Source organism: Gracilinanus agilis, chromosome 3 (assembly GCF_016433145.1).
Source record: "Gracilinanus agilis isolate LMUSP501 chromosome 3, AgileGrace, whole genome shotgun sequence".
NCBI lineage: Eukaryota > Metazoa > Chordata > Mammalia > Didelphimorphia > Didelphidae > Gracilinanus > Gracilinanus agilis.
This window is the reverse complement of record NC_058132.1, coordinates 203282798-203306334: the sequence shown is the minus strand read 5'-3', so window position 1 is coordinate 203306334 and position 23537 is coordinate 203282798. Positions and strand designations below refer to the sequence as shown.

Genomic DNA, 23537 nt, shown 5'->3' with positions numbered 1-23537 from the left:
CTCATAATTCTTTTTGTTCTCAAAACTAAACCTAACGGTGATGACTGATAACTAGCAAAGCTGAATCATGCATTCGAGATTTTACACACCTGTCTGTAACGGAGTAAGTGACTAGTTGTTCGAGAATTCAACAATGCTGTCAAAACCTGTTTCAGAGAAATCTGAAGTTCTTTTTCTAGAGCCAATCTCCACTCAGCAGGATGCCGCACTGTACAGTTCACACAGGTATAGGCCACACTCTCAGGCAGGTTGGAGAGGATCTCATACATTTCATCTAGGAAATGAAAAAATCTAATAAAGGTCTATTCACATGATGAGGGGAAGAGGGAAAGAAGATGACTAATCTGGTATGTCCCAAATGATTTGACACGCCATACCTCCCACTGTATCATTCCATAAAACATGTAATGGTGACGATACCCCTGGTACACCTGGGGATCCAAAGGAGATATTTTCTAGGTGTTCTACAAAAATGGCTACTACTAACTAGCACTGACACAGAATTTGGTAGTTGAAAGATTAACTACACAACCTATAAAAGGCAATAACTTTAATTTAAAAAATTATGTGGCAAGATGAATGAAGCTGAAATAGGCCTGGCAAAACTGGAAAGATCGAAGTTTAGATGAACTATTCCACTTTCTGTACCTGAAAGATTTTCACACTTGGAGTGAACCCATCGATCGCATTTTCCACACTGCATCATCTTGCTTTCATAATCATCATCATCATAACACTTGTCACAAAGTGGGCAGAAGTTTCCTAAAAGTAAAGCCAAGTCAAAATACTGTGTTTGGTTCAAGTGATTATACTTTATAATATAAAGTCCTTATGTTTTATTTGGGGGAATATAAAGCCTGATTCAAATCACTATATTCTTTCAGAATCACTCAGATATCAATATGCTTTTATGTCAAGCATTTTTGGAAGGCTCTAATAAATAAGGTAAACTTCTAGAGCTGCCATATTTGTACCACTAATTATTTCTCTCCATTAAAATAATTTACACTACTATGGGTAGTTTTATTAGGAAGTTTCAAGAAAGGGAATCAATAAAAGTAAATAAAATTAAAATTAAGAGAAAAAGAAAAAATGTATATCAACAATCACAACAATCACAAGATGTGCTATTTGCAATAACAACAAAAAAAGAGGGAGGGAAGGAGTGAAGGAAGGAAAGGAGGCAGGGAGGGAGGTTATAATTACTATGAGAAAGAGAATCTGCCCTAATTACATTTACTTTTCACTTGTTTGCACTCAGCATCCTTGCAAAAATCTATCTCTATCTCAACATTCTATATAACTATATTACCATACTCAAATGCAAAGAATAGATCAAGGACTTGGGAAATGCTTCAAAGTGATATGAATCACTTTATAATATCTAACTACACTTTGGAAACTTTTAAAATTCTGCTACAGTAATGATCATATCATTAGCAATATTTTGTAAACAATATTCAAATACAGTTAATAAAATATAAACAAATTGTGGATTCCTCTTTTGTACCTTTAGCAAAGAGTTTGGCACAATCATGGCACAGTGAAAAATCGTGAGACCACTGTGCATCCCATCCTTTGCCTGGAGTTGTAGATCCACAGCTCTTGCATCGAACACACTTGGTACAGATCTGGAAAAGAAGAGACAAATTTTCTTCATTTTTAAAAAATAATTTCTTGTAGATACCTTTTGTTTGTATTGTTTACATTTCCTACCAAATCTCTCTTGTCACTCCCACCCAGAGATCAATCCCTTATGATAAAAAAATTAAAAAAAAAAAGTCAGCAAAATTAACCAATATATTAAAAAAAACACCTGATGTTATTACATGCAATATTCCAACATTTGATCCCCTACACCTTTACAAAGAAGCAGGAGGAAGTGAGTAGAGATTTTCAACTAGAGTTTATTGCTTCATAACAATTGCTATTCTTCTGTTTTATTTCCAAGAAAGTAAATTCCAATCTGTTCCAAACTTTCCCAAAAGGAAGAAACATGTTATTCTCCTAAGATATTTCTATTATAGAATCAAGAATTGGAAGGGCCCCATAGAGATCATGTAATCAAACTTGTGACTGAATAGGAATCCCTTCTTCCAAAATATATCTAAGAGTCACCCAGACTTCACCTGAATTAGCAGTAATGGAATAGACTCAAGAGTTATAAGTTCTCTTTGGAATAATACAACAAACTCACCCAAACTTTCTTTTTCTTGGTGGGTTTGGTTGGGTAGTTTGGTCCCAGGCACTCAGGGTGATAGCTGTTTCGGCACTTATTACACTCCAGCAGCTGCTGCAGAATTGGAAAATATAAAAGCTATGAGACAATTTTATCCACGGATGAATACACAGCACTACTCTTTTTCCCATTTAGTGTTTCTCTTTAAGATAAAGGTGACAGGATTCCATAGTTGAATTTTCCCCAGTCATCCTCAGTTATAGTATAAGAGTTGTCTAGAAATAGCCAATCAAGACTTTAGGATATTTCTTGAATTATATCGTTAATTTTCTCTTGGGCAGGCAAAATTTTAACCAAAAAAATTCTAAATATTCTTTAGAAGAAGCTGATGGTACAATAGATAGGGCATTAGGCTCGGATTCAGGAAAATGAATTTAAATTAGGCCTCTGACATTTATAGCTGTGAGACCATGGACAAATCATTTAACCTGTCTTTTTCATTTCCTCAACTGTGAAAAGTGGATAATAATAGAATCCACTTTCACAAAGTTGTGAAGATCAAATGAGATATTTGTAAAAAGTTCTTAGCCCAGTGCTTGGTACACAGATGTTAAATAGTTTTTTTTTCCTTCCTCCTCACCTTAAGGCAGCCAGTAAGGTAAAGGACTTAAATACCAGAATGTTCAAAAGATTATTGAAATATTATGCTTAACACAATTAATTTCCCTTGGAATAGTTTACTTTCTTCCTCTTTGCTATTAAGAGTTGTTTCTGAAGAAAAGATTTCCAGAACAAATATGTGCTTAAATATTAGAGAACAGCTAAACAAATCAAATGATCTGAAGGTAATGGGAATATTGTGTCATCTTTAAAGAATGACAGAGAAAATTCAGAGTAACATGGGAAGATTAAGAAGTGAGACAGGGTGAAAATATCATAACCAAAGAAACATAAACATGTCAACACTGAAGCAATTTAACTGTGGCCAAATATAGTGATCAATATCAGTACTATATTATATAATTCAAAGGATACATCTCTCCATTTATCTCTTAAAAAGTAAGATTTACTGATGATTCTGGTTTTTACATGATTAATTTCTGGATAGTCTTCCCTTTTCCCTTACAACCATGGAATCAAATCCTCACTTTTAAAAAAGGGAAGCACTTAAATAAAAACAACATATTCAGAGACTAGGTCAGCAACTACAGTATCTTATTATCTGGGACTACAATTAGATTAAAAAAATTAATTTCTTCTTTTGCTGTACCACTGAAATTTCTCCAATTATTATTATCTGTCCCAAAAAGTCACTACATAGATCATATATTTTTAAAGGAGAAGAAAAAAATCAGCAAAACTAATCACTACCTCAAAAAAGTCAGAAAATAGTGTAAATAGATTTTCAGTTAATCACAATTAACAAATCTACTCAGTGATCTCTTCATTCAAACTATTCTAGTTACTGTGTACAATATATATTTTTCTTTTAGCTTTACTTATCTCACCCAGCATCAATTCAAATAATACTTCACAGATTTCTTACAAGTCCTCACATTCTTCATTGTTTATTGCATAATAGGCCTAATAAAGACATTTTTATTCATTTATGATTTTATCCATTTATCTATTAAAGAACAACTCTTCTTCCCTCTCATTTGTCAGTACCTATTATGTCTGGCACCACTTGCCATTTTTATCAATCGATGCAAATATTTCCCCCTAAATATTATCACTTCTAATTCTACCTTCAAATGTTAAAAATTGTGTTTATATATAATTGGGGAAAAAAATAAAATATTACTTTAAAAAAAGAATTAGCTCTAGGAATTGGGGATACTTAAACCGGAGAAGAAAATGCTATCAGTTATGAAAGAAATTAAATTTGTTCTAGGATATAAGTAGAAGCAAAAGGTAGATATTGAAAAAAGGGCAAATTTAGGCTTCATGTTAGGAAAAGCTTCCTGACAATTAGTTATTCAAAAATTGAACAGGTTGCCTCAAAGTTAGAAGGTTCTTCAGCCCCTTTCAACTACAAAATTCTGTTATCACACACCAGCTCCTATTTCTATGTTTTGCTTATCTAATCTGTTCAAATGATTTGCTGGTTCTATTTTTTTAAACCACTACTAAATAATTTATTGATGCTCTAGTATAGTTTGAAATCTGGTCAAACCCATAATTCCTCCTTTTTTCTATTTCTGTCCTTCAGATTATGGATGTTATGATCCTCTAAATGAATTTATTTTGTCTCATAAAATTATAAGATAACCCCATAGTAATTAGAGGCATAGGACTAAAATTATAAATTAAGTTAGGCAACAGTATAACTTTTATTAAGTTGTCCTAGACCAACCAAAAATACAGAATATCTCTTCATTATTTGTCTTCCTTTGTTTTGTATAGTATTTTATAACTGTATTCATATAAATCTTAAAAATGTCTTGATAAGTTAACTCTCAGATGTTTTATGCATTTTCTAACTACTGTGTGCAATTTTGAAAATCATTACTTCCTGTTTTTGTTAGTGCTGCATAAAAATGCTAATGATTTTTGTGAGCTTATTTTCTACCCTGCTATTTTATCATTAATTATCTCAATTATTTTCTTTACTCATCTCTGGTTTTTTATATTAGAATCATTATATTATTTACTAACACATAATTTTGTGTCTTTGTTATTAAGGCTTATACCTTTAGTTTCCTTCTTTTATTGCGTTATACCTCTGTAACAGTAAAGCTTCTAGGGTTGCAAATAACTTTTATTTTTATTTTTTTTCTTACTTTTAGAAAATATTTTTGATCATATTAAAGAAGGGCCTCTTATAAGTCTTAACTCTTTTGGAGTAACAATTTTTAACAGCAAATGAGTCACCTGTTTTGCTAAAAAATCTTTTGTGTGTGTGTGTGTGTGTGTGTGTGTGTGTGTAAAATTTCTGTTTATGTTAGCTGTTTTCCTAATGTTGGACCATTCTTGTGCAACACACTGGTATGAATCCATTTTCATTAGCTATTGTCCTTTATTTTTCTTTCCTTTTGTGGCTAAACTCCTTGAGAAGGCCATCTACAATAGGTACCTTAACTTCCTATCCTCTCTCTTTTTAAACTCTTTGTAGTCTGGCTTCTGACTCACCTTTCAACCAAAATTGCTCTCTTTGAAGTTACTAATGATCTCAACTGCCCACCATAATGGCTTTTCCTCCCCAATCCTCATCCTTCTTGACCTCTCTGCTGCCGCTGACACTGTTGACTATCCCCTTCTCCTTGGTATTCTCTTCTCTCTAGATTTTCGTGACACTGCTTTCTTGGTTTGGGGTCTCTCCTACATGTATGATCTCAGTCTCCTTTGCTGGATCTTCTGTTATGTCTGTTACCTGTGGGGAATCCCCCAGGGTTCTGCTATCCTGAGCCCTCTTCTCTTTTTTCTCTATTATTTCACTTGGTGATCTCTTTAGTTCCTACAGTTTTAAATATCATCTCTTAAGAAAATGACTCAGATATATTTGTTCAGCCCTAATGTCTCTTCCAACCTCCAGACTAACATCTTCAATTGTCTATGAGGGTATAAAACATGAGGATGCGCAGGGTTTTGAAGCCTACAAAGAGCTTCAAAAGTTAATTAGAGGATTTTCTATTTTATCCTGGAATTGATAGAGAACCTATGGAATTAATTTTGTGTGGGTGGCGGTGGCGGTGGTGGTAGCATGGCCAGACCAGATCTGAGCTTTAGAAAGATCACTTTGATGGTTGAGTGGAGGTTAGATCAAAGTATAGAGAAACTTGAGTCAAACATACCAACTTTTGTGAAGACTACTGAAATATTATAAGTGATGCAAGCCTACAATAAAGAGTCCAAGGAGAGAAGGGGTGTATGTAAGAGATATTATGAAAGAAGAAGGAGGCTAGTATATATATGTTGAGGGAGAACTGTGGATGGGAGAAGAGAAAGATTTTGAATAGTTGCAATGGGTCATAAATGTAAGAGGGAAAACTATGAGACTGGCTGTAAAATAATAATTTTATTAAATCAAAAGTAATAAGGGAAAAAGATGGAAAATAGGAGAGAGATGGGTTAAACTTATCCTTGCTGCTCCATTTAGCTTACTGTTCTGTGGTTGTTTTTAGGGTCCCCTAGCCACACTCACAGGAAGTCCAACCAGCAACAAAAACGAAAGAGAAGAGAGTGAAATCTGCTTTTGCCTCAGTTTATCAATCAAACACTAACTCTCACACATTGCATCTTCGGAGCCAACTATGGCTTTCTATTTTGCCTGGGGCACCCAGTGGGGAAGTGCAGGGGACATTGCCCTGCCCCCTGTTTCATGACTCTATTGCTGCCTTTTTCTAGATGCCATTCTATCCTTGTGACTCAATTCACCCAATGATTTCCTTCACACAATCAAGTTCAGGCTCACTGCAGTAGTTGAAGTCACCTGTGTATCCCCAGAAAGAGGAGAGGGTAAATCTCCTTTGCATATAAAATAATGAAATAATGGTACAGAAGATTGATTGTCAAGCAACTGTAAGGGGGTCCAGTTTGCCCACTAGGGGTACAGTGAATTTTTGCCCTAGGATAAACCAGTTTGAACAGAATTGCTGAAGGCACTGTGTGCTAGGATGAAAATGTTTCTCTACAAATTATTGATGTGTTTGGTTTTGACAGAAATTATTTATCAACAAACAACTTAAGTATATACTATCCACCTCCCCTATTCTACAAAAAGTATATTCTCCTCAAAAAACAATTTATTTGATGATTTGGTTATTACTTGCCAAGTCAGAAATATCTGGAAAAGTAAAGCTCTTTATAACAATACCAATTAGAAAGCAATCAACAAGAACTTAAGTGTTTTGTGTTAAACAACATGCAAAGGAAATAAAATGCTATTCCTTTAATATGTTTTTCTTCTTAAAAAAAAAATTGAGCTTCTAAATAAGCACAACTTGACCTGACTACCAGAACGTTAGGAACAACATCAGGCACAGTCAGAAATCCAAAGGAATTTAAGTCCAAGCTTATTTCCCTAAGGAAATAAGCTTAAACATTTTATCTCAGAAGGCTTGTTCAACCAAAGTAAGGAACATCATCCACCTACTTAGCAACTATAGTACTTATGTTGTCACAAAAATTAAAACAAAAAAGGAGGGCACTGGTCAATCCAACTGGATATCAAAAAGGGATTAAAACAGTGATGGGCAACCTTTTGAACTTGTGTCAAAATTTGCCAAAAAAACAAGCATAACTCGGGTGGCGTGTCACTTTGAGAAAAAAAAAACATAATTTCACAATATTTATAGTTTAAATAATAAAATGTATAATTATAATATATAACTGTATTTAATAAACCAAAATAGGTAAATTAATATAGGTAGAATTGTCATCTATAGTGCACAGAGTGTCTATACTACACTACAGCAAATGTTTCATCCTCAGCATGTGGCCCCATACTTCTTTATATGCAGCTATGTGTCATCGAAAATGAGTACGCGTGTCAGTATTGACAAGTGTGTCATAGGTTTGCCATCACCAGGTTAAGCTAACAAAAAAGTATTCGGGAAGCAAAGAAATTCTGGACTAAAAGTTAGGAAGATTTGGATACTAGTCCTGACTCATGCTACTAAGTAGACATCCTAAGGCCTTGGGAAAATAAAAGTTTAAAAAGATAATCTCAATATATGTATAACCCAGATCAAATTCCTTACCATCTGAGAGCGAGGAGGGAAGAAATGGAGTGAGACAATTTGGATCTTATAATTTCAGAAAACACATGCTGAAAATCGATATTATATGTAATTGAAAAAATAAAATATCTTTAAAAAATTTTTTTAAAAGATGCTCTCCAGGGTGCAGTTGGGTTGATTGAGAGCCAGGCCTAGAGATGGGAGGTCCTAGAGATTCAAATCTGGTTTCAGACACTTCTCAGCTGTGACCCTGGGCAAGTCACTTGACCCCCATTGCCTAGGCCTTACCACTCTTCTGCCTTGGAACCAATACATAGTATTGATTCCAAGATGGAAGGTAAGGGTTTAAAAAAAAAAAAAAAAGATAATCTCCAAGTTCTCTGACAAGAGTTAACATTCTTTGAAAGAGAGGGTTACTGGAAAAGTCCAAATCCTAATAGTGGATACCGAGGAAATTTTATCAAGTCCTAGTAGTTATGGTATGCTTAATACCTTTGTAGCCTGGTGTTGTCTTCCACACACATGACAAAACTTGCAGCGACGACAACACCAATTTTCCAACTGGTCCTCTAGAGGGCGTTCATTCTCCTCCAAACAGAATTTATGGAAGGGTTCACAACAGACTTGGCAATACACAAACTAGAAGAGAGATCAGAGAGGGCATTAGCCACTATACGAAGTGTCAATCAACCCTCCTTTTTTTTCTGATTTTATAACAAGTTGAATTTAACTGGTGAGACTAATATGTACATGAAGTCCTACAGGCAATAATATCCCTTTAGCCTTCTAATTTCAGTGATAAGTTGTTTCACATAAGAGGGTTTTAGAAAACATGAACTTGAAGACAGTGACTTTAAAAGGGAGGCAACTAGCAATTTCTTCTGATTAAGAATCCTGTAGGTTTTTTGTTTAGTTTTAAGGGAACATGACTAAAATTATATAAGAATCAAGCTCTAAGAAAGTATCTGTGCTGGACTAAGATCTTAAGACAGAATGATTATTCTTATAAAATAATTTACATTTTTGGGTCATGTATTCATGTATGAAAATCATTTGGACTTCTGAATAGTAATTACATTTAAATAGCTATCAACAACAGAACCTTCACCCACCACAGCCTTTTTATCCCATATGCTACACTTGGATACCTAAGAAAAAAGTCAGAAAAGTAATTCCTTCTCTATTTTAATTCTAGTAAAGTTAGTTTCTCTTAAGAAATAAGATCTGTTCATAAACTTTTTAGCTTCAGTATAGCCTTAATTCTGAGAATCTATTGCTAAGTCTCAAAAGCCTTCTTCCAGCTGTTTAAAATTAGAAATAGCGCCTACTAAATTCCAGCAAAGTACCAAGTTCTACTAAACAGACCATCTATACTGCTATAATTTTTTTTAATTTCTTAGAACCTTGTTTCCTTCAAAACCTGCTTTCTGCACAAGACCTATTCAAATCCCTCAGCTGGTAGTGCTACCTCTCCTCCAAAATCACTTTATATTTACTTTATATATGCCCAAATATGAATGTATGAATATATCCTTTTCCTCAATGCAGGGAACTTACTTTCTGTTGAGATACAAGGAATTTGCTTTCTGTTGAGACAGACAATATCTAACTCAACAGAAAGTAAATTCCCTGCACTGAAGGTAAGGATTGTTTCACTTTTCTTTTTGTATTCCCTAGCACAATGCTTGGCACACAGTAAGTGCTTTATAAATACTTATTGATTGAGGATGTGTTACCTCCACATGTCCACTGCTGGCACAGAGAAAGCAAACCACTCTGGGAGTTATAGGAACTGAGGTCAGGATGCCCAGACCACCCATTTCCCACACATTTTCCACTTCACAGTCTTCCTACAAAAGGAAAAAAAGTTGAACTTATTATTCTTCCAAGAATGTAGCTTTGGGATGAAAGAAAATAAAAGTACAATGCCAACAGTTAAGAGCTCTATATTTCAGTGAATTAAAAAAAAAACTACTACTTTTTTTCTAATTGCCTAACGCAGGCACAAATCATTTAAAACAGTGATTCCCAAAGTGGGCGCTACCACCCCTTGGTGGGCGCTGCAGCAATCCAGGGAGGCAGTGATGGCCATACTTTTTTTGTATTACATTCTATTCTGAGTTCAATAAACAGTTTCATAATTTCCAGGGCGCTAAGTAATATTGTTTCTAGAAAGGGGGAGGTAGGCCAAAAAAGTTTGGGAACCACTAATTTAAAACCTCACCTTTCAATTCATACTAAATAGATTTTATCAACATGGCTGGAATTAAATTCCTCTTACAATTCTATTGACTCAAGTACTCTTTTTGTGTTTGGTTAAGTTCACCTGAAAATTGTCTTTAGCCATCTGTTACTGCTCAGGATGGGTTTGAGCAGAGTTCTTCCTAATATCTACTTTATTCAACTAGTGCAAGACTATTATTACACAAAGAGACAAAAGGTAGAATGAGTTCCCATTTATCTCAAAAAACCTACATTCTAGGCCCTTCAATTTGAGTAGGATTTCTTAACCTCTTTTTGTACACAGACCCCATCTTGCCATTCTGTGGAAGCCTATGGATTCCTTCTCAGAATAATTTTTTAATGCATAAAGTAGAATATATAGCATTATAAAGGAAACAAATATTTTTAAATAGTTATAAAAATATTTTTTTTAATTCCTAGACCCCAGAGGTTACTTGAAGAAATGTAGTTCTAATATTAATTTATAACCCATTATGTCAAAACTAAGCCATTTGGCCCCTTTACCTTAAAGTCTACCCTGATTCTGTGGACTCCATCTGCTGGCAGCTTTTGCTTGGAACTATTTCCATTGGAGAGGGTGTTGAGTAGATTCAGAGTGCCATTCTCTTGTTTACTGACTGGAGGTGGTTTTTCCTAAAGAGTCAAGAAGTGGAAACAAAAGCAAACCACAACTTCCTTGCCTACTTATCCAGCACTATAGAGGATAAAAAAATTTAAATGTATCTAATTTGGAACCAATGAGAAAATTCCCAAGTGGGAATTTTGTAGGAAAGACAAAGGATTTTCACAGATAACCCTTATTCTTTCTCTGAATCATCAAAGGAAAATGACAGTGAGGGTAGATAGGGAAGAGTAAGTATTATAGATAGAAAGTGGTAAAGAACAAATTGTGTAAAGTGTAAGAATACACAATTAAGCTAAGCAAGGCTGCAACATGAGCAGATTCTTTGGGTAGTGCCAGCAAGGATCACTCAAAAAGAGGCAACCAAAAGGAAGAATATCAAATGGAGAAATGGGCCAAGCCTTGACTTAGACTTCTTTCCTGGACCCAAAGAAACAGAAATGTGGAATCATTTCTAAATCATAATAATAGCCATAAAATACTTTCCTATAAAATAGTCTAAATAAATGGAATATAGAGAAACAAACAATACCTCACCTTTTCTTTTGGTTTCTGTTTCACTGGAATACTTGGGCGAGGAGCTACTTTTTTCGGCTTGCTTTGCTCTGGTACTAAGAAATTAAGAATAAATTATAAAAATCAGGTGCTGTCAAAATTACAATCATTTCTAGGTAACAATGACTACCCTAAATATGATTTAATCACCAGAGGAAAAAATTTTTTTTGAAATCAAAAACTGTTTTAGCCTATAAGAATTTGGGTAGGAAATCCAAGACAATTCCCCAAATTTGGTTCTTTTCCATTTATACTGTAACCACCCCAGTTCAAGTCATCATCTTTTCCTATCTAGACTATAATTTGAATAGCTAAGCCCTAACTAGTCTTTCTGCCTCATTCACTGCTCTGTCATTCATATAGACTTGTCATTCAAAAACCTTCACTGGTTCCCTTCTCCTAAACTACTAATTCTATGTAGTCAAGGTATTTTGTAGTCTACTACCAATCTAATTTTCCAGCCTTATCTGATAACACACCCCTTCTGGTAGTCTACATTATAACCAAACCTGACTGTTCTTCCTCCTCCACTTTAGTTTTGCTCTTTTCTTGTTCCTGTGCTTTTTCTCATGCTTCTTTTATGCCTGGAATGGAATCTCTCTTTATCTCATCTGGATATAGTAAAGTTCCTTCCTTCCTTAAAGGCCCAATTCAAAACCGCCTCATCCCTACCCCTACCCCCATCCCAAGCTGAAAGTGATCTCTCCCCTCCTTAAATTTCTAATAGCACTTTGTCTGGATCTTTCCTTTGCACTTACCACATTTCCTCCTGTACCACAGTTATCTGTGTATCTGTGGTACATGTCTTATCCCCATTAGATTGTAAGCTCCTTGAGACCATGTTCTGTGTCGTATATATCTTTGACTCCCCAGCATCTAGCAAAATGCCTTATGAGTAGCAAGCACTTAATAAAATGTTTGTTGAACTGAATTTATAATTTAAGTGTTGTTGGGTAGAGAACACATGGTAGCTGATTTTCTGAACCCAGGACTTAAAATTACATAGTAATTTACATAGGACACACATTTTGGGCTTTTAGTTGGTCTAATAACACCTTAGAAGAATACTGATGTCTTTAAATAAGCAGAGTTTTAGTTGGTATTTTTGGCTTGGGGTTAGCAATTCCTTCTATCTTCATTTATTCACCTGATTCTGGAGGTGGCGGAGGTGGTGGTGGAGGTGGTGGAGGAGGTGGTGGGGGTGGTGGGGGTGGCTGCTGCTTTTTCTTGGGCTCATTAGGAGTGGTCTTAGGAGCTTCCTTTTTTAGTGATGCTGTGCTAGGTGGCTGTGGAGGAATGACCTGCACTGGCTGGGAGGCCTGTTTGCCAGTCTTCCTAGCAGTAGAAGTATTAGATTGTTTAGAATCAGCCCCTGGAGCAGACACATTTCCATCCTCATTCTTTTCTTCCACAGGCTTTCGGGGGGGAGGTTCACTGCTTTTCTTTGGGGCATGATCCTCTCTTGCTGGTGTTGTTTTCTGGCTAGGGTCCACAAGATTTTTTACAACATTGCTCTCTTTCTTTTCACTGGTCTTGGACTTCTTCTCTTTCTTTTTCACAGCTGCTTTGGGGAACAAGATTACATGTAAATAATACAAGTACTTGTATTTAAAACAGAAATTGAGAAATGTCATGCTGCATTTCTCAGCAAAAGCTGGCCCTACATGGCACAAGAGAACTTGGTGTCAGAGCTCATATACATCAGGGGAACTGGGCATGATTTATCTCTATAGGGGAAAGGAATGAACTATAAAGAAAAAAAGGTCTCATATTTTAACCCCATTGCTAACCATGAGATTTATACAGAAATACACTGCATTGTATTAGCAGATGTTTTAAGAGGTTCTTGTTAATAGATCTACCTTTAGCTTGCTTCTGCAGGTAGGCTTTGGAAGGCATCCACTGTAAGTTCTGGCATTTCCTCATCCTAGAGTAACAAGAGATAGACCAGAAGACAAGTTACTTAGAAAAGACAAACAAGTAAACAGTTGGAAGGCTAATCAAAATAGATACATCAATTTGCCCTCAAGAACATCTGAGCCAGAGAACTCTAGATCTACTTCAAATTCAACTGGAGCAAAGCTTATTGTGAAAGGTTAAGAAAGGAGCTACTCTGAATCCAAAAGAACTAAGTTATAATTCAGTTTAGATCTCAGCCCTCAAGGATACCCAAGTCAACTCAATTAACTTCTTAGAATTAAAAGGTATGCAAATTCCAGCCTATTTTTCCAATTCAGAACAGGTATTCACTGGGGTAGATGTACAATTGAATATCATAGAACCGAATTAGCTAGAAGTAGGTGAACAATGCTGGCAATAAAATTTAGCACTACTCCCTTGTGATTTACTTTTTTAGTCATATTCTGAACTCCAAATAAACTGGGAATTATAAAACAGATTCCTTATCTGCCATTCTAATTCTAAAAGTATTTTTTCTGACTTTTCACAACATAATTCCTCCTTCCTAGTTTTTCTGTCTTCCATTTTATACAATCTAGCCATAAAGATCTAGTTAGCATTTCTCCAACATAACCCTACCCTTGTCCCATCTCTGTGACTTTATACTGGCTAACTCCCATGATGCTCTGTCTCCTCTCTCCACATCTTAGAATTCCAGGTTTAAGGCTCAACTCAAATATCACTTTCTGTAGGAGGCTCTCACAAGCCCCACAAATACTAAACTCTTTTTCTGTACTTCTAATTACTCTGTATTTTTGCATGTACCAAATGGTTTGTGTGTCGTTTCCCCCACTAGAACACAAGTTCCTTCAGGAAAGGAACCGTCGTTGCTTTGCATGGTGCCTAGTATAAACACTTAATGCTGAATGACTTGCTTCAGAGTCTTCATATTGCATTGAACTCATTTCAACTCCTTTTCTGTAATTTTGTCATTTAATGATCTGCTGAGCTAGGATTTGCTTATCATTTCTTTCTGTTTTGACTAGAGGAGATAAGGATGTAATCCTTGCATAAAACCAGGTAAAGCTGAGACTATGTAAGATTTTCTGTAAGAGACTATTCTTATGAAGATGTAGGCAATACAATAAATCATATAGATATGCTTTGTAAATATTGCCAAAATTTCTATTACCAAATTTTTTTTTGCCATTTTCCCTTGCTTTCAGACATTAATCAGGCTGGCAGTCTTGGAAAGTGATCTAATCTTGTACAATCTAAACTTGTAGAGGGAGTACAAATATGGTAAAGATCACTATTATGTATTGAAGTGCATATGAAAATACTCCTTAGAAAGAGATGTGATAGGTGAGGGTAGGGAGCAAAGAAAGCAATTTTTATAGAACATATCCCAAATTTCCTAGATATATAATCTATATATAACTAATAATACCATAAGACAAATTACAGTAGTTTCAACTGACATAATAAATGGCCACTGTGACCTACATGATGGATCTGTTCTTGTGAAACCATTCTCCTGCCTACTTCACAATCTAGCACCCTTCTCTACTCCAATATTACCAATTAACACCTCTCATTCTAATTCTTAAAATCCACACCCTCTAACTAATCTCCAACCCAATTTGCTTCAACACAAACTTCAGGACCTTTCTGGTTCTGCCTGCCGAAGTTAAGAAATGCTATTGTCCATTCAAAATCAGAACCAACAATATACAGGGTTTAAATCCTTGAAATAGAATACCCACTCACTTGCAGCATTGCTTCTTTATGTTGCGGCCACCAAATTTGGGTTTATCTAGGCAATTAGTACAGACACCACAGTCTTCAGGCACCTGACAGCCTGGGCACTGCCCACATCTCCTGGATCGTCGTCCTTTCTTCACTGGAGGTTCTTGAGGTGCCTTGTTCCTGGTGACGGGCTTAATTGGCTTAATGGGTGGAGCAAGAGGTTCTGCATCTTCTGAGCCGGCAATTGATGACTTATCTGCCAAAGAAAGTATATTAGTTCTTAGACATTGGGAAATAATTTCTAAAACTCCCTTAAAAATTCATACTACTAGGAAATGGCTATTTTAAAATCATAGTGCAGAAAAATATTTTCTAATGAAAAACATTTAGATGGACAAGTCAAAGTTTTCATAAAATAACATTCTTTCAAACTTAAAAAAACTTTTTTTTTTAATCAAGACACTTTTTTAAATGAACACAAGAACTTTGACCATATGTGAATAAACTAGCTCTGGCAAATGCAGAAAAAGAATCACTATAAAAAAAAGTTATTTTAATCCAGGGGGTTCTTAACCTTTTTACGTTATGGAATTCTTTGGCAATCTGATGAAGGCTATGGAGCCCTCTCAGACAAATGTTTTTAAATGCATAAAATATACAAGATTACAAAGAAACCAATTATATTAAAATAATTAAAAATTTTAAAACACAAATTCATGGACCCAAGATTAAGAATCACTGCTTTAAGCTATAAAAATTATATAAGACCAGCTTTCTAGAAATTTCATGATAATGATACAAAGGACATATTTTTACACATTCTCAAGATTCTGATCTAGTTTAAATATCAATTAACAGATTCCAAGCTTGACAAGATCTTATACTTACCATCATTTCCCATGGAAGACAAAATCTTTTCTCGTTCTTCCCATGGTAAGGCACTCAGGGTGGGCATGTCATCAGGAAATACTGCTCGCTTTCGGCCAAGAGCAACGGCAGCCCTTCTACAAACATGTTTTATCCGGGGTCCTCGAACAGACGTCTCTGATGAATCACTTTCTTGACCCTACATTTGAGATAAAAAAAAAAGGTAAGTTTCTAAAACTTTTAAGTTACATGTTGACAACACAATAGGTAAAATCACTGCTCTTAATGGACTGGTTTTTCTAAAAATCAGCAGGCAAGGTCAAAAATACATGTTTTACTCAAAAGTTTATAAACCCACAATCTAATAAATAGCCTCTAATCCCACTACAGAAATCCATCATGCTTATTATAGAAACACTCAATTGGCAGAATGCAAATGTGGCCCCAAATTCAAAAACACTAAATCTAAAGATCATAAAGGTTTGTTCTCAAGACATTCAAGGTCAGGTACAACTCACCATTCTTAGTCAGAGATACTAACAGTCCTTCTACTGTATTTATTTTTTAAAAGAAAACATCTACTCCATCTTGAACTAAATTCTATAGCTTTTCTCCCCCTCAACTTCTGCTTGAGTGCTTATTACTTAAATTTTACAACCATCTGTTATCTGTTGCTATAATCATTACTCAGAGTAAAAAGAGCCCGCACTCCTCTTTTCGGGTGTCACAATTATACTAGTTTTACTGCAAAATACAACTTCAAAATTGCTTTGAGAAATTGTCTTATAGATAAGATGAAAATAATACCTGTGCTTTGGGCTGGTCAGCTTGCTTGAGAGTCTTGCTTTTCTCAATTTTATAAAGCTGGGCTTTGGCCTTTCTCAAAAGGCTGGCTACTCTTTTGTCAGCCACTGGAAGTTTGTCTGCCTGAGCCAACATGGAGCCAATGGAGGAAGTGGAATGTTTAACAGTGCTTGATGAAGAAGCAGAAAGACAGAGTGCTTTCTCCTTCTCCAGGGATGGTGCAGCAGGGGCAAGGTCCAAATTGGTTTTATCAAGGCTCCCTTTCCCTTTCTTAACAAGTATTTTGGTTTTGACAGCTGTTGTATCCCCAAGAGCTACAGTGGCAATGTCTGTCCCAGGATCAAGTGATGAGGATTTCTTCCGCCCTGCAGCTTTTTTGGCGGAAGATGAAGTGGCAACATCTTCAACAACCTTCTCTTTGGAAACTCTACCTATGGGAAACAAAGCAGAGCTACTCTGAATTTCTGACCCCTTTTTCCTTTTTTCTTTCCTTGATTCCCGCTTGTTCTCTTTTTCCCTCTCCCGGTCTCTCTCTCTGTTTTTGTCCTTCTCCATACTCTTGTCAACATCTCGCTCTTTGGACAGTTCCTCAGTGGCCCTGTCTTTGTTTCTCCCTCTTTCTGTCTGAGAGGTGTGCGTGAACCAGGGGAAGAGAGGAGTAGGACTACTGGATGAGAATGGCTCTGCTGGAGTGCTAGTCTGCTTCCTTGGTCTCTGATTTTTCTCCGAAGATTCCCCAGACTGTGTCAGGGAATGGGAAGGAAAAGCAAAAGTTGGGTTTAAGGCACTAGTGGCAAGAGGGCTAACAGAAATGCTTAATGAGGAAGAGACAGAAGATGGTGGGGTGAGAGGTGATAGCTCAGAAGTACTAAGCCTTCCACTTCTTGTCCTCATGGAATGAGAAGGAGATCTTGGTTCAGATCTGATAGGGCTGAACACCCTTCTTTTCCTTTTTCTATTAGATACCCCTGTAGATGAAGTTCCAGCAGATGTTCGATTACTAGGCAAAGTTACTGACTCAAAGATTCTGGAGTGGGCCTCACTTGGAGTGAATCTGGGAGCTCTTAGAAGAGGACTTCTTTTGTGCATATCAAACCTAGTTCCAGAATGGAGTGCTGAAAATAGCTGAGCTGGAGCAGTGGAACCAGATGTTGAAAAACCAGAAGCAAAACCAACATCCTCAGGAGTCAGTGGAGGGGGTCGAAAGTTATCAAATATGGGTTTTCGGATAAGACCTTCTTTGGCATACTTCGCTGAGGAAAAGTACTGTGGCTCTGACCGAGAATGCTTTAGAGAGGTCCACCTGAATGTTGGTTCTCGTAAAATAGACTTTCGTTTCTCTTGTATGGGAGCAGCAGAGGCAGGCAAAAAAGGTGATGCTAAGGGGATTGTTGGAGGCATAAGCCAAGGTGTGTGGTCAGGAATACTGGAAGCTGGTTGTAGTGGTGGTGGTGGAGTGAGTAATGGTGGAGGTGGAGAGGAAGAGGTTTGTTGCTGGGGGGCACTTTGCAAGGTTGATAATTTCTTAGAAGCTCTAGACCCAAAGCTTCTCTCTGAGATTGAAAACCTTCTACTCCTCCTATCACTGTTATCATTTTCTGGGGATTGAGAAATAGGTAATGGAGCATGTACATCTGGAGTATTGCTCCGTTCTTCAGAAAGTGCCTGCATCTCCTCAGAGGCCTGAGAATCTGTGGACGTATCAACACTAGGACTGCTAGATCGAGAAGAGTCTGAAGACATCTGAGAAGAGTGCTGAGAAGCTGCACTTGATTTTTCAGAGGATCCACAGGATGTGGCACTGAATCTACTGTTTGGTGTAGACTCTAGTCGAGCAATTTTAATTGGAGGGTCATAATCTTCATCCTCAATAAACCGCCGAGGGGTTTTAATGATCCGTGAGGAGATAGCGCTGACGACAGGCATGATGAACTGTCGGATATTTTTGACCTGTGTTTTCACCTTTCTTCCTTGCAGCTGAGCTGCTTCTTTCTCAATCTTTTTTTGAGCTCCTTTTTTTGCCCTCTGCAAGAGTTGCTTAGCAATTGTTGCATCTGTCCTTTTGGTGGAAGGAATAATCCTAACAGGTTTAATCCTTCGAGGGCTCTGTCTGACAGCCGTCTTTTCTTCTTTTGTGAGTGGTGGTGTACCATCCTTCTCTTTCCGGACCCTTTGGGGCTTTTCCAGTTGAGAGTTAATGAGAGGTACTGAATCTGTCTTTATCCTTTCTGTTGATGGAGGCCTTCCTCTCCGTCGGACAATCTGTACCCCTTTCCTCCCAATTTGAAGCTTTCCTGCTTTAAACTTAGACTTGAGAGGGGAGAGTTTGCCAGCTCTCAACTTTTTAATTTTTGCTGCATGCTGAAATGTAGCAGAAGGTGTCCGTTTAATTTTTTTTAAGGTATCTTCTTTGCTCCCCTTTGATAAGTCCGATATGTCCTTTCCTTGTGATAATTTGAATTTGACACTGCTAAGGGTTGGAGGTCTTCCTCTTCTCTTTTCTCCACTTTTAGAATCTTTCTTCTTTATTTTCTCTCCAGATTTAGTCTCTGGTTTGTTTAGAGGGGAAAACACAGGTGAAGAATCTGACAGGACAGTTGAATTTCGGTCAGAGATACTTCTGGGTCTCCCACGAGGTTTTCGAGGACTAGATTTAACTGTATATAGAATCAAACAATGAAGAGCATACATTTAGCCTTGTAATTCCAATTGACTGGCCTTAGCTAAGTGCATATGAATTTAACATAAGCCATATATATATGCAAAAGGAAAAGGACTCCATTTTATATTGTATCCCTTTTGGTTCTAACATCCAATAAAGAACTTTATTTGTGGCTAAGATTTTCTTTCTTCTCAAAATTAACTTTAAAGGAATGAAGTAAAATAACTTTTTACTTTTTCAAGTAAAAATAAAATTAAAAAAGCAATACATTTTTTCGATGTAACCCTACAAGACTAGTTTTCCTAGAACTTCAGATGAATAAGAGAAACATTTATCCTAAGAAGAGAAGGACTTAAAAATCTGTTCTCTCTAAATTCCAGCATACAAAGACCAAAATTTAAGACATTTTTCACTAATTCATAACAATTCTTTCTTTTCTTTTTTTGAGAATATTAGTGAATGAATTTACTTATATAAGTAATAATTATATCAAGGGTATGGAGACAAGCTTTTATCAATAAGTTCTATTATTCCCCAAATGAACACATAGGACTAATACCTAAGACTTCTAGGTAGCTCTATCAATAACTTGTAGCCTACAGTCTTCCCCTCCTACAGTACGTATTTCTCAAAAACTTGTTCTGCTGAAGCAAAATGATGTTAGAAATACATTCAAAAGACACCAAAATAAGACCACTGAACTCAATGGTATGTACTCTAATAAGGAAGTTTAAGTGAAACAGTTAAGTCCACTAATTTACTCTACTATGCTGAGGTTCTCGGCCTAGCATAGTCAACTATCCCAGTAAAAAAAAAATATCTTTAACTACCAGTTTGTCATCAGGAGTAAATCAGCCACTAACTAAATCAAATTTCTTTTAATCCAAATGAAAAGATTTTGTCAATTTGGATTAGCTAAATTTGCCTATTTATCAGGAGCAAGTTAAAAAAGAAAAAAAAAAAGCTCCTCCAGTTACCCCTTTTCTGAAGTACTTCATTTACAAGCCAGCATTTAAAAAAAATTAATCAAACAATATATAACTATTTTTTTCCAAGACTAACAGAAATGAAGATATTCTAGGATCCAAAATCTTTCTTTATGGGGTAAAAAAGGGATGAACACCCATTAGACCACAGAACTAATCTATTAAAACATAAATCCATACTGGTCTAGTTACTAAGTCTTATAAATATAAATGCCTTTCTCACCCATTAACTCATAATATTTTCCCCTATACACAAAAGATTAAGGGACTCACAATCAAATTTAATTGGCTGCTAATGAGGACTAATGTAATAAAAGTAGAAAATGGCAGGGAGGTGGGTTTCACTCTTACATTAAGGAGTTATATCTATAATGCTCTATTCTAAGAGAAAACAAGACCCAAATCTTTCAGAGAAAGATAAAAAATTTAGAGGAAATCTTCTTGAAATGGACAATTATTATGAACTATCAAAAGAAAACTAGTCAAAAAAACACAAACAAAACAAATGACTGTGATAGCGTTGAAGCTGACCATTCAAATGGCGTTGTGAGCTCTCTTATTCTGTTTAACTATAAAAAGGAACTCCTTAGTTAAGACTATTAAAAATGGGTATCCATTAAGGTCTTATATGTCAATCATGAAGTGTTTAATCTGTGCTAGGCAAATAAGTAAAGAAAATGAGTCAAGAATCCTGGGTACTCAGCTCTATTACTAAATAAATGTGGGGAAGCTTAGGCAAATCACATAATGTCTCTAGGTTTCAATTTCTTCATCTAAACATCTAAATAAGATATTTAGACTGCAATATTGACCCCTTTTTCAGCTCTAAGATTCCATGACTACTGTCTCTGAAAAGAACCAACTATTGGGTTAGTGCTTAGATATAACTGTCATCTGTCTCATTCAAATACCTTACAAAGAAATCCAAAGCATCACCATTTCAAATCTATTACCCTGTAAATTTGAGTTCTAGGAATTTTGTTAGTTTACTATATAGTGATCATGACATTCTTAGGACAAAATTTAAATGTGAGTGATGTGCAAGAAATGATTCAATGACAATAACTAATAACTTCATATTTCCTGAGATTTTCAACCTTTACAGAGGAAGAGAATACCAAAATACAGGAGAGAAAAATAGCAAAAGAATATAGTTGAGGAATAATTTAATTTCTAAAAGAATATACTTCTTTCATTCACATGATAGCATTGTATAAGCCATTCATTATTACTTCAATTTTTCTTCTCAAAAAATAAAGTTTGAGTCTTCCTGATGAAATCCAAAAGCTCAGGTCTAATTCTAGCTATTTTTGTTTAAAAGAATATGAAAAATGTTTCTAATACATGGAATTTAATTTCATTTAGACTCTTTTCATTTGAATCTAATCTTGCTGTTTCTTATTATGCTCTAGGCCAATAGTAAAGAATAGTAACTTTAAAAAAAAGAATATTAACTTTATACATTTTAAGACTCAGAAACTGCACTTGGGGTAAAAGTCAGAGACTAGCATTTCAATAGTAAACAAAAATTTGCCTATAAAAAGCTATCCCTTAAATCATTTTCACAGAAGAGCATTCCTTGTATAAATCTAAAGATATTCTTGACAATTCTCTTTCTCCAACAGATTCCCATGCCATTCAAGACATGCTTCACACTGTTTTGTTTCACAGAGCAAAAAACCTAATGAATTAATAAAATGGGGTCTGGCAGTATATAAAAGAAGCACTTGAGTAATAATAGCTCTTAGATTGTTCCCCCAATCAGTGTGAAAGATACATATAAAAAGCTTAAGGAAGTATCTCTTAAAAGGCAGATAAAAGCAAGGTAAAAAAAATCACAAAACCCTGATGGTCTAAAATTCAAACACACCATTTGCTTAGCTGGCCATACCTGAAGGAGACCTTGTGGGACTTCGCACTTTGACTTCTTCATCTGAGCCAAAACCTAAGAACTGCTCATCCTACAACAAAGGAAAATTATTTTAAAATCAGAAGTAAAGGCACAGAATTTGAATACATCCCATAGAATAGTCCAAATGAGAAACAAGTGAACTTGGAAATAGAGCCACTGCACAATAATTATTATTTTAGGATGACACTTGAAAAATAACTAATAAAATGTAAGTTCCTTGAGGGCAGGGGATGATTTAATTTTTGTCTTTATACTTCTAGTAATGTCTTGCACATAGTAGGTATTTAATAAATGTTTGCTAAAAGGAATAACTGGTATTGAAATAGAAGGATTCAGCAATAAGCCTTTGTTACAGCCAGATGGGAGCTATGTAACAACTAAACAATGCATTAAAATATCATCCTTAGTACATGATTCACAGGGTGAAGTTCTGTATTTAAACCTGCACATATAATCCAATACAATAAAAATACTTTAATTAATCCAAGTAAGTGAATCATTAAAAAAGCAGAAAGATCCAATCCTATTAAATTCACACAAGTAAGTTTCAAAAGGACTAAGCCCTAAAGACATATATAAGGAATAAAATAAATATTAGTACCTTTCCTACTAAACACTGATAGCAAGAAAATTGTTATGGTTGTCAATTCCATAACACATGATCTGACAGCATTAGAGATGATTTCCAATTATTTGAGATTTATTGAATTTCAATATTCAATTCATCTAAAAATGCTTTGTGAAAAGAAATGTAAAGGCAGGTAGCAGCATTTCTGGAAGGAATAATAATTTGACTATATAGAGAATGAAACATTGCACTAAAACAATAGTTTGGGGTCAATTTCTCGTTTTCACTAGTACTAGAGATTCCAAAATGTACAAACTCCTACTTTGGGATACCAAAGTATACATTCTTTGGTCTGTCTGACATTGACCAATGTTCAAGAAATGTAAAATGGGCTCTATTTAGGCAAAATTATTAGTAGAAATTCACTACTAACACTAGTGGTTAACAGATTTTTATAGATATAGAAGTAAACTTCTTAAGTCCAAAAACAAAACTATACTAGAAAAAGCAAACCAGGGAACAGAGAAGAGATTTTTCTCCAACCTCTATTCCAACTAAAGCACAACTTCAGGACATCAATACATATGTTTTTGATAAGTTGTTTACTCAGTTAAAGCCAAAAGTTTAGGGACTGATTGTTTTAATCATTTTTCGAGTAGAAATATTTTATAAGACAAATTTAAATAATGAGGGACATCTATTCTAAATATAAAAATTTTCTGATGAGGAAAATAATTTTGAACCAAGTCTCTGCAAAAGGCAAAGTGTTCTAAAAAGTCTTTTTCCTCCAGGATTAGGAAATTTCCCAG

The 23537-nt window shown here is 35.5% G+C and overlaps 1 protein-coding gene across 1 annotated transcript in view; it reads right to left on the bottom strand.

The window, feature by feature from the left end:
- Positions 1-23537, bottom strand: part of KMT2A (lysine methyltransferase 2A) — an 87060-nt gene that overhangs the window by 31511 nt on the left and 32012 nt on the right. The window contains exons 3-16 of the mRNA XM_044669609.1: positions 22140-22209; positions 16604-19257; positions 15818-15995; positions 14951-15185; positions 13144-13208; positions 12429-12842; positions 11264-11337; positions 10609-10737; positions 9597-9710; positions 8353-8499; positions 2198-2293; positions 1511-1631; positions 649-762; positions 90-274 (exon numbers count right to left, since the gene is read on the bottom strand). Of these exons, the coding sequence (XP_044525544.1) occupies positions 90-274; positions 649-762; positions 1511-1631; positions 2198-2293; positions 8353-8499; positions 9597-9710; positions 10609-10737; positions 11264-11337; positions 12429-12842; positions 13144-13208; positions 14951-15185; positions 15818-15995; positions 16604-19257; positions 22140-22209 (4596 nt within the window). The remainder of the gene's footprint in view (positions 1-89; positions 275-648; positions 763-1510; positions 1632-2197; positions 2294-8352; positions 8500-9596; positions 9711-10608; positions 10738-11263; positions 11338-12428; positions 12843-13143; positions 13209-14950; positions 15186-15817; positions 15996-16603; positions 19258-22139; positions 22210-23537) is intronic.